Raw genomic sequence first — 12,383 nt, 5'->3', positions numbered from 1 at the left:
ACGATACTACCTACCTAGACTTTATAGAGCCTTCTTTCCTAAGGCTTGCAAAGAAGAGGAGTCACACTGGAAATAACAGCGATGCGACTATATAAGACAATGGTCATAAGCACACTGCACTCTTGGGCTAGCGTCTCTTACCCGTGAACCTGCTAGTGCATCCGTGGTTGCTGGTGGGAATGCAGTATTCCAGTGACAGAGTTTCATTCGTGCCAGAAATAATAATAGTTTAATGAAGCACACAATGTTCACATATGCATTAAAATAAGCATATTTTACATAATTAATAAATACTCAGCATATTCGTTTATAATGTCAATGATTTAACAATATGTCTCTTTTGAAATTATTGAGGGATCCGGTGAAAGAAGAAAACAAGCCATAAATCCTGATATGTAGGATATCTCATTATTTCAGTGGGATTTTTACCTTTCATCTGAGCTCAAGACTAAATAATATGAATGATTAGAACCCGAGATAGATAGATCTGAGGAATTGCTACAAACTGTTTTTCGAAAATTTCGTAATATAATATCTGCCGAAATTAGATTTGTACAAAAAAAAAATATGCACGAATGAAATTTATTTTAGAGTTAAAAGTGCCCAAAAAATTAAAAAAAAAAAATTGGAGATAGCAATATGAAATCTTGATAGGTTTGTAGTAGAATGGCTCTTGTGCTAGGGCAGGAAAATGAAACAAGACAGCTTCAGTCCACATAGTAATAATAATAATAATAATAATAATAATAATAATAATAATAATAATAATAATAATAATAATAGTGACAGTAATACCAATAATAAATAATAATAGTGACAGTAATACCAATAATAAATATAAAGACTACTATGATATTCTTTTCATTATTCTGAATTTCAAGGTATGTCATATTAGTGTTTAATAAGCTTAAATGTTATTTATGTACAGTAATAGAACTATTGAACGGGTTACATCAGCTTCTTGTATATGTGAATGACGTGAATAAGTTAGGAGGAAATCCACAAGAAAAGACGGAAATTTTGCTTGAAGCAAGTAAAGCGATAGTTTTGGAAGTAAATCCCGAAAAAAACAAAGTATATGAGTTTGTCTCGTGACCAGAATATTGTACGAAATGGAAACATAAAAATTGGAGGTCTGTCCTTCGAAGAGGTGGAAAAATTGAAATATCTTGGAGCAACAGTAACAAATATAAATGACACTCGGGAGGAAATTAAACGCAGAATAAATATGGGAAATGCCTGTTATTATTCGGTTGAGAAGCTTTTGTCATCTAGTCTGCTGTCAAAAAATCTGGAAGTTAGAATTTATAAAACAGTTATATTATCGGATGTTCTGTATGGTTGTGAGACTTGGATTCTCACTTCGAGGAACAGAGATTAAGGGTGTTTGAGAATAAGGTTCTTGGGGAAATATTAGGAAGTAAGAGGGATGAAATTACAGGAGAATGGAGAAAGTTACACAACACAGAACTGCACGCATTGTATTCTTCACCTGACATAATTAGAAACATTAAATCCAGACGTTTGAGATGGGCAGGGCATGTAGCACGTATGGGCGAATCCAGAAATTCTTATAGAGTGTTAGTTGGGAGGCCGGAGGAAAAAGACCTTTGAGGAGGCTGAGACGTAGATGGGAAAATAATATTAAAATGGATTTGTGGGAGGTGGATTATGATGACAGAGACTGCATTAATCTTCCTCAGGATAGTGACCAATGGCGGCAATGAACATGCAGGTTCCTTAAAAGCCAGTAAGTAAGTAAGTAAGTAAGTCATATTAGTGTTTAATAAGCTTAAGTGTTATTTATGTACAGTAATAGAACTACTTTTTCAAAACTCAGATTAACTCGAAAACTTTAAGCAATGGAAACATTTCGAAAACAAATTTGAAATCACTGCAATGATTTATGTGAGAATCCACAATTCTAACAGAGAAAAGTTTAGTCATGAAAGTTGGCCAAGTAAAAATGCTCCTTTATTTAACTCTCCGTAACACAGAAACCAGTAAAGATTTTGAATAGCAGTTACTTTTAAAACTAATTTTCATCCTTTCTAAACATTTCTCTTATTTTGACCCCCCCCCCCCCCCAATTTTAAATATTTCCTGTTAAAGGAGTCTACATTTTACAGAAAATAAAATCCATGCATTGGAAGATTTAAGGTACAGTCACACGTCGCTACTTTTGCAGTGCTGCAGTACAAAAAACTGCGCAACTCTTGTACTGCGACGTGTGAACAACGGTGCAACCCGAAAAGTAGCGGCTGCCGAACCTGCTGTCCGCTACTTTTCCATGCTGCGCGCAACTTAAAAGTAGCGACGTGTGAACAGGGTTCTCAGGGTTGCAACCGCAGCATTTTTGATATCGGTTTTGTTGAAACTTTTGCTGCGGTTGCAACCAGTGTTACCACCCAAATGTGACAATGATACTTTTATTGTTTGGATATATTTTAATGTTAAATGTAATGAAAATAAATTATTTGTAACAGTTATTAAATACACAACACAGTCTGAGCATAATTGCTGACGATATAATTCATTTTTTAAATATTCCGTAGCATAGTTCCAAACAGGAGAGTTGCCAACATTGATTACGTGAATATACTGTTGGTTATCATTTAAGTATATATGCGTTTTTAAAAGCTTTATAGTAAAAATAATGTCAATTTCTGAATACTAGATACGACAGAAAAGCAAATAATAGATAAGTAAGCTTTTGCATGAGTTTCTTAATAATGCGAACATAACCACAAAATGTATATTGAGAGTCAACACAGAGATGGGAACCTGCAGCATGACTGCGGCTGCAAAAGTAGTGCCTTGCGTATGAACAGACTCGCAACCTCCAGTTACAACTTTTGCAGCACTCGGGTTGCGCAGCACGAAAAGTACGAGGGGGATCCAGGAAATAACGACCGTTTTGTTGTAATAATTAAAAAATATATATTTATTTGAAAAAACAAAGTCTGTTACATAACTGAAGCTTCCTTTACTTCTCTACATAATCACCACCTACATTTAAACATTTGTCGTATCTGTTCACTAGCTTTAGAATTCCCGTGTTATACTCCTCTGCTGCCAGTTCATTAAGCCAGGTGTTCACTGTCTTCTTCAACTCTTCATCACTTCCAAAACGCGTACCACCCAGAAAGTCTTTCAGCTTAGTGAAAAGGTGAAAATCGCTAGGAGCAAGGTCTGGACTATAGGGCGGATGATCAAAGATTTCCCAACCGAATTGATCCAGCAATTCTCGAGTTGAACATTTCGCACCATTTTCTCACATTTCTTTCATTCATTACAGTATCACCATACACTTCTTTCAATTGCCGGTAAATTTCTGCAGGTTTCAAATGTCGGGCACTCAAAAATCGAATCACACTCCTCACCTCACAGTCGGCGGGATTATCAATCACGTCGTTCATTTTGAAGTAACACAAAATGCACAATGGCGACTTGTTGCAACCAGTACTCACAACATTATGAGAACACATGTTAAGGAAGCCAGTTGACCTTCAAACAAGGAAGGGGAGTCAGATGCGCGGCGGGTATGCACGAACGGTTGTTATTTCCTGGATCCCCCTCGTAGCATGCAGCACGCTACTTTTGGCTTACGTGTGAACACGACACGCAACTTTTGCAGCTGCAGTATAAAGGTAGCGCTGCAAAAGTAGCGACGTGTGACCGTACCTTTATGTGAGAATCCATATTTCTAACAGAGAAAAGGCTCCTTTGTTTAACTCACTGTAACACAGAAACTAGAAAAGATTTTGAATAGCAGTCACTTTTAAAACTAATTTTCATTCTTTCTAAACATTTCTCTTGCTTTGGCCCTCCTCCATTTTAAATATTTCCTGTTAAAAGAGTCTATATTTGACAGAAAATAAAATCCATGCATTGAAAGATTTAGAATTAGGCAGTTTTGACTTAGTATTTGTAGTCTGAGGAAAACCACGAAAAAGTTCAAAATAACCTGCCTGTAGAATGAAAACCACACCTAAATATGGAACTTTCATGCTGCCACATGGCTAGCATGTTCAATAGTTGACATATATTGATTTTATTCCTTTACACAGCATCCCTTCCTGAAGCTGGCTCGTCCGCTGGCGAGCCTCACACCACTCATCATGGCAGCAAAGGAAGCAGCGAAGAGCCACTAGTTGTCAGCACAGTGCCACTGCATGCAGCAGCTGCGTCTCTACGTGTCGCGATGTTGGACAGCAAGGGAGTGAGTGCAGTAAGCACAAACAGATAGCGACTGTCAGTGACAAAAGAGTCTTTGAAGTTCTCAGTGATCGGACCAGTGTCAGAAACCATGGGTGGTTTAAGTGAGTTGCACTATCAGGAAGAGTGCGTAACATATGAAACACATTCGCAAAGTAAGTACAGATTGGTTGCAAATGAATGAAATGACAGTATTTTCAATATATTTTATTATCAGGAGATCACACGTTGTTGTCTGCTTTTCCGCATACGAGTACGTGCTCTCTACTACTGTTATATCAAGACACAGAAATTTGTTTTCCTCATCATCCTCGTCATTTTTTATCATGAAAACCTCACTTCTTCATGCTAAGAATTTTACTGTTACGGCCATACCATCGAGGAAAAAAAAAAGTAATACAGACGTGTACAAATTATTAGACTAAATTGTATTGTATTCTATTTATTAACATTCCATGGTATTCATACATGCTTACAGCTAGAATATGGAACAAGTCAAAAAACTTAATACTATTATAAAATCTTAATTTATAGTCACAGTCTAGATGAAATATATATAGACGAGATTTACAATATAGTCTACTAGTACAACACAAAGTTTTAGTATCAATTTCATGAAGCGTTGTTGAATGTCATGAATTCACCTACAGAATAGAAGGCGTGAGAAATTAGGTACTTCTTTAATTTGGCCCTAAATAATTTTATGTTTTGAGTTTCATTTTTTATATCGATAGGGAGGCTATTAAAAATTTTTACTGTCATATAACGCACTCCTTTTAATAGCACGATAGACTTGCCGATGGAGTATGAAAGTCATTTTTTTGACGTGTATTTATGCTATGAACTGTTGAATTAGTTACAAAGTTTTCACGATTACATACGAGGAAGATTATTAATGAAAAGATATACTGACAAGCCATGGGCATTATTTGTAGTTTTTTGAAAATAGCCCTACACAATTCCCTAGATTTGGCACCTACTATTATTCTAATTACTCTTTTTTGTAATAGAAATATACTGTTACTATCTGTGGAATTTCCCCAGAATATTATTCCAAAACTCATTACCGAGTGGAAGTATGCAAAGTATATTGTTTTTAAGGTATTGATATTTACTATCTTTTGCATAGATCTAATAGCAAAACAAGCTGAATTTAGTTTGGGGGTAATTTCTTTAATATGATTTTTTCAATTTAACACATTATCGATTTTTAAGCCAAGAAATTTGGTTGTTGTTGTTTCTAATAGGGATCTATTATTGATTATTGCGCTAGACATTTGCGACGTTGAATTTGCACAGGATTTAAATTGAATTAACTTATGTTAGTTTTGTTACAATTTAATACTAATTTATTGACTGAGAACCAGTCACATATTTTGAAGAGAATTTCCTCTGTTAAATTAATTACATGTGCAACAAAGCTGTATTTATCGGCAGAAATAATGAACAAAAATGTATTTTGCACAGAAATAAGGAACAGAAAATAGAGTCTGAAGGCTACTAATATTTTGTGAACATTCCCTTATTCTTTATTAACACGTTGATTTTGTCAGGGATGCTGGAAACCAAAGTTTGACACTTTCTTTGAATATCAGCATCATTTAGCCAGATATCAGACAGTGCTTAAATGAGTCCATGTTTTGTTGTAAGCCTCTTTTTTGTTCACTTTCTTCATCAGTATAGGGACAGATTTCGTTCATATCCGGTCTTCTTGCAGGCCATGGGAGAACAGACTGTTGAATATCTTCTGCAGTATATTATTAAAACACCAGTAGTAGCAACACAGCCAGACAAAATATATCCAGGCGTTGGAAAAATATACTAGGAGATGTAACAATCATATTTACAACAATAGAGACTCTGTGAATTATACTGTTAGTTGATATGACGAATTACATTATGTTCCAAAGAAAAACATTTTAGTCTAATAATTTGTCCACGTCTGTAGAAGTATAGAGAATAAGAACAGGAAGTATACAAGAAAATTTTACATCTCATCGCTTTTCCGGAATACTGTTGTAACTAAAAAAAAGCGAAAATTGATATTTGATACTTGAATTGGTTAAAAAAAATAATCAATTTTTATGTGGAATAGTGCTATATCTCCGAAATAAAGAAAACTTTTATAATAAGTAAATAAATTTAGCTTCCCTTATGAAAAGGTTGCCAGATTTGACAAAGCGTATTACATATAATTTGGAAACACACCTAAAAGGTAAAATGATACACATTAGAAACGGTTAGGGAATCAGATATGCAAAATGTCAGAAAAATTTGTACCTAAGTATCGTTTGTGCTCATTTGCAGTTAAGAAAGGGGGGGGGGATATCATCAGATAGGGTAGAATGATTTGAATGCCGCGAGAAAAATAATAATACGGATTGATTGGCATTGATATCTAAACCACAACAGCCATCGGTTAAGATAACTTGAAATTTCCATTATCACTCCCATACAAATGATTTCTCAATATCTGAATCGATCCTTTGAGGGCACTAATGGCTATACTTAAAGATTCTATAAATCTCATTAACATCTTCAATGTCACACTCTATAATATAAGCTATTCAAGTCTAAATAATTAATATAAATATTACTACAACAATCCACATTACAAAAAATATACCAATTGCCACTAGGTGGCAGATGCATTGCTATTAATGAGAAGAAAATGAAGTTGTGGGAAAATTAAAACAAACTCTCCTGTACAAAACAGATTTTTTCCGTTGCAATAGTATTCCAGAAAAGCGATGGTCTATATAGCCGTGGTTTTGCAGGGAAGTATGACATGAACTTATTTACTCACTAGTTACACCAATACTGTGGTGTCAGTGGCTTCATAACAACTGAGACCCCTCCTCTTTTCCTATTGCCTGCTGTCTATCAAAATTTCTTCAGGGGTCTATGGCCGTCAATACAACAAATATTAAAATTAAAACTCACTCATGTTGTGTTTACCCATTCACTTGTGTTTATGGTCACAAGGTTTTCCTGAATGACATTAATTTCTTTTAATTCATGTAACATAATGTAAAAATACTACTTTCATTTACTCTTCTAAATAATGCTGAAATCTCACTAGGCCAGTGTTGCCATGTCTGACATGAGAGCTGAGATTCACATGTTCAGTCTCCATCCAAAAGTGATGGAACTTTAAGGGCAATTCAGATTGTTAGCGGGGCTTCTTAGGAGGAGAAGTAAAGTTGGAATATTCATTTCATAGATTTATAATAAATAATAGTATGAGTGCACACGAAAGTGCATTGGTTTTGAATTGTTACGGTTCTTTACTGTATTCTGTCACTGTTTTGGTTCTCTTTTAGCAATGCTGTATATGGTAGCGTTCACACTTTTGTCCGCACAGAGAGCACATGCAATCATTGTTCACTTCGTAGAAACGTATTGTCGCACACAGTTTATGGTGATACCCATGAGCTGCTAACCTTATTCATATAATTTCATAGATTTATGCCATATGAAAGAACCCTCCAGAAAAAATATGTTTTGCCATTTGTCCATACCAGTGGCCTAAGTGTACATGAGCTCATCTCACGTTCACGTATAGTTCATACCATACCATCTTTTTACTTTTAGAGTGTGGTTTAAATTACTAGTCGCCCTCGGTAGCATAGTTAGTATAGCGCTGGCCTTCTATGCTCGAGCTTGTGGGTCCGATCCCGGCCGTGGTTGATGGCATTTAAGTGTGTTTAAATGCGACAGGTTCATGTCAGTAGATTTACTGGCATGTAAAAGAACTCCTGCAGGACAAAATTCCGGCACACCGGTGACGCTGATATAACCTCTGCAGTTGCAAGTGTCGTTAAATAAACCGTAATTTAAATTAACCATAATTTAAAATTTTAAACTACTAGACTTGGGAAACCTCAGATGTGTCAGAGTTGCATTTTTGTAATCTCAGCAGCAATCCAAATGATTTGCGTGACAGTTTAACAGCAAGCAGGACCCTTTTTTCTTTCACCTCATCAACAGGGAAATAAAAGGCAGGAGTTCGAAGATATATTGTAGCATGACTAGTTACTGAAGCATTATACAAGATGTCCGACAACTCCCGCAATTGTAGCATGACTAATTACTAAAGCATTATACAGGTGTCCGACAAGTTCCACATCTTAGGGTGAACTATAATATGTGCTTGATATGAGTGCTTCCAAGTTCATAACATGTCTGGTGGCGAAACTTCATGCTATTGAGAGTGCGGTGTAACATATCAGCAGTGGTTTCACGACACTTCTCCTCAATCCGTGTTTGTAGATGTTGCAGATCACGAATCTTCATTTCGTACACACCTTTTTCTTCAGATAACCCCATAAGGCAAAGTCAAGGGGGTTTAAGTCTGGCGATCTTAAAGACCATTTTCTGGGTCCTCTGCATCCTATCCACCGATTACAGAAGTTCTCGTCGAGCCAACTCCGCACACTACAAATTTTATGATGAGGGACTTGTTGGACACCCTGTAGTTGTTTAACAAAGACAAATGTATTTTTTTAATGTGCAGTACATATGAAATGTACATATAAAATTTAAATTGAAATTATGGTTTATTTAACGACGTAGAGGTTATATCAGCGTTGCCAGTGTGCTAGAATTTTGTCCCGCAGGAGTTCATTTACATGCCAGTAAATCTATTGACATGAGCCTATCACATTTAAACACACTTAAATGCCATCGACCTCGGCCAGTTTTGAACCCACAACCTCAAGCATAGAAAGCCAGCACTATACGAACTACGCTACCGAGGGCGACGAAATATACATATAGAGTGTTAGTTGGAAGGCTGGAGGGAAAAAGACCTTTGGGGATGCTAAGACAAAGATGGAAGGATAATATTAAAGTGGATTTGAGGGAGGTGGGATATGATGCTAGGGACTGGATTAATCTTGCTCAGGATAGAGATCAATGGCAGGCTTATGTGAGGGCGGCAATGAACCTCCAGGTTCTCTAAGAGTCATTTGTAAGTAAATTGTAAAGTACGTATGAAATAATAATGGAAACACTGAAATAATAATGGAAACTGCTTAGCAAAGAGATGCTCTCCACTTGTGTTTCTCACAGGGATATCACCGTGTTTCTCACTCAGTTTTCCATTATTACTTCATTTTCTTAAGTTGCTTGTCTACTATACTGCCTTTGCCACATACTTTTTTAAAAACATTCGTGAATTTCACACACATATTCTCGTAATTGTTTGCTTAATAGAACATCTCATTCAGTATCATTTTTGTATTGCAAGTTGTTGGTTGAGTATTTTCCTTTAAGAAAGTTAACTTTACTGGTAAATTAAAAGCATTTGATACATACCTTTGCCTACTAGTTTACAATGTTCAATAATGAAATATTAGTAGAATTTAGAAAGTGTAAATACTGATGTTAAATAACAGTCTAAGAATTATCTCTCAACTACCATATACAACATTGCACTAATAAATAAATATTTACATTCTAAACAAAGCAAAAAACTGAAAATAGTAAGAAATATTAAATATGTCGTCGATTTGCAAAAGGGGACATGTTCAAAATAACGAAGTGTTGGAAAATCGCAAAAAAAAAACCATAACACACTTAAAAAATTTAAATGTTCATGAATCCTGAATGTATGTTTCCATCATAGTGCTGCGTTGGAGTTAAATCGCTTGCTTGAATTCGGTCGAATGTCGCACGCTCGAGTGAGGTAAGATCAGACGTGATACACTCGTAATAAATAGAAGCACAGTACAAGGTCATCTCACCGACATGTCTTATCTTGTATAGAAGGTGACAGATAAGATACACATATGTTTTGCTCACACGTTAAAAAAATAAGGCTTTATTTTCTGCATTTATGACAAATGTCTAATGGAACGTACCAAAACAGTAACGTGAAGTTATAAATAAAATAGTATGAAAAACTTCGATATACAGTTATTATTCCTAATTAATAATTATTTAATATTTGACTTACCACATATATAATATGACAGGTCCATACATAGTGTTCTGCCTATATACTGCGACAATGTAGAAAAGTTTTACAAAATATTATTATATAGCAGTAAATTAATAACAATATTAGTACAGAGATAACTTCACAGAAAATATAATAAAACAAATAATCATGCTGCACAACTGTTACAGACGCAAAGATTGATATACTAATTATTAGAGATTATTATTATTATTACTAGAAAACTTGATACATTTCTTGCATTATCGTGATTGTGTTCTCCGTTTATAATAATTACATTTACATCCAATAACATCTATCAGACATGGCAAAAACAAAATCACTCCTGTGTATGTGGGGGGGGGGGGGAACATTTAGCTACAACATTTATATTACATTTTAAAGCAAGTTTTGTAGTTGTACTATGGAGAGGTTAGTTAAACACTGCAAAGTTATGAAATGATAAACATCTATGATGTTACTACACAGTTCATCACTGTAACAAGAACGAATGTCTAACACTCAGCTTATACCGTTCGAGGATTTATCACTCGCGACAATTTTACCCATTGTGCATGTGCACTACCTATTGGATTATGCTATGAACTACTTAGCGCTCGAGCAAAAACGTCCGATGGAGACCTCTGGTTTCCATAGTGATCTAATTAGAAAAAAAAACATATGAACAATTTAATTTGTTAGTTTAGTTACAGTTTTTGCGATTTTCAAACACTTTGTGATTTTGTACATATCCCCTTTTGCAAATCGACGACAGAATATTATATCTTTGTTTGGGAAGAGTGGCCAGAATTGTTGCTCATTTTGCACTACCCAGGAGACATGTGAGACTTTAGAGAATGTCACCGATGTGTTCAACTCTGTCTCTGCGCAACAGTGCAGAAATCTGAGTTCTCTTTATTAAGAGACAAGAAGTAAAATAGGTTAAATTATCCCAATAGTGGCCATTAGAAAACAACAACAACAACATTAAATATATAGACCCTGATATAATACTAACTGTTTGTGCATGCATTTGATATGGAAACTGTCTTTGATCACGTCAGGTTAGAGCTGGAGTGACCATTTCATTGAGGAATACAAAAACTTTTCCCCAGTGTGGTGTCACCCTGCTGTAGTAGACGTACATGTGGAGAAGCAGGTGACAATAATTATGTTTAATAAAATAATATTAAATATATCGCCATCTCATTCATGTGTAATCAACTGAACTGCTTTCTGGGTGCTGGTCATATTAGATTTCTTTTCTGTATGCAGAGCTAATGTTATCTATTTTAAAAGGATTTTAATATGAAGAAATTAATTTTACAAATTTTTATATATATAATTTCTTCATATCAAAAAGAGACATTTGTTTTTCCAACACTTCTGTGACATAAGGTCAAATGGGAATAACAGTAACAGTGAGGTTAGTGTGACACCAGGTGTGAATTGTTATCAGCAATGAAATATAGTGCTTCATCTGTAATGATGCAACTTCTGTTATATTAAAAAGTTTATATTGCAGTGATGAGTTTTGTGCATCAAAATATTACGTCTCATATAGGCCCTACCACAGTTGAAAGTTGTCATGAAAATTTTGAATTGCTATGGGTATTGAAGAGAATTATTGAAATTGCCAATGTATTTTTTGGTAGGGTAAAATAAGATGCATTGGATGTGGAAGATTAAATGTTATTCAGCGAGTGTGGTTCCAGGCATGGTTACATTAGCACTGATCTTTATAATGTTGGATGTGGCCCATATATATATATATATATATATATATATATATATATATATTCTTTTTAATAAGTTATTTTCCGGTGCTTTATCAACATCTTAGGTTATTTAGCATCTGAATGAGATTAAGGTGATAATGCTGGTGAAATGAATCCAGGGTCCAACACTGATAGTTACTTAGCATTTGCTCATGTTGGGTTGAGGGAAAATCCCAGAAAAAACCTCAACCACGTAACTTGCTCCAACTGGGAATCGAACCCAGGCCACCTGGTTCCAAACATGCTAACCGTACTCCATTGGTGTGGACATGGCCCTCACGTAGTAATACCATTAATTAAAATATCCAAATAACATTTGTCATTCTTTTAACTTTTCATTGGGTAATTTTTATAGCTTTAATTGTCTTTCTGTTAATGTTTCGTTTTATATTCCTTTCTTATAACTACATTTTCTACATACTATGCTGAAGTATAGCTTACTATTT

The 12,383-nt window shown here is 35.0% G+C and overlaps 1 protein-coding gene across 3 annotated transcripts in view; it reads left to right on the top strand.

The window, feature by feature from the left end:
- The window catches only part of Pak (serine/threonine-protein kinase PAK 3-like protein), an 86,986-nt gene extending 80,089 nt beyond the window's left edge, over positions 1-6,897 (top strand). For all 3 annotated transcript variants that reach the window (XM_069820334.1, XM_069820332.1, XM_069820335.1), the window contains one exon: positions 4,071-6,897. In XM_069820334.1, coding sequence (XP_069676435.1) covers positions 4,071-4,154 — 84 coding nt within the window. In that variant the 3' untranslated portion in view covers positions 4,155-6,897. The remainder of the gene's footprint in view (positions 1-4,070) is intronic.
- The last annotated feature ends 5,486 nt before the right edge of the window (positions 6,898-12,383 follow it).

The sequence above is a fragment of the Periplaneta americana genome, chromosome 3, assembly GCF_040183065.1.
Source record: "Periplaneta americana isolate PAMFEO1 chromosome 3, P.americana_PAMFEO1_priV1, whole genome shotgun sequence".
NCBI classification, from domain to species: domain Eukaryota; kingdom Metazoa; phylum Arthropoda; class Insecta; order Blattodea; family Blattidae; genus Periplaneta; species Periplaneta americana.
Note: the sequence above shows the minus strand (reverse complement) of the source record. Positions and strands in the feature narration are given on the sequence as shown.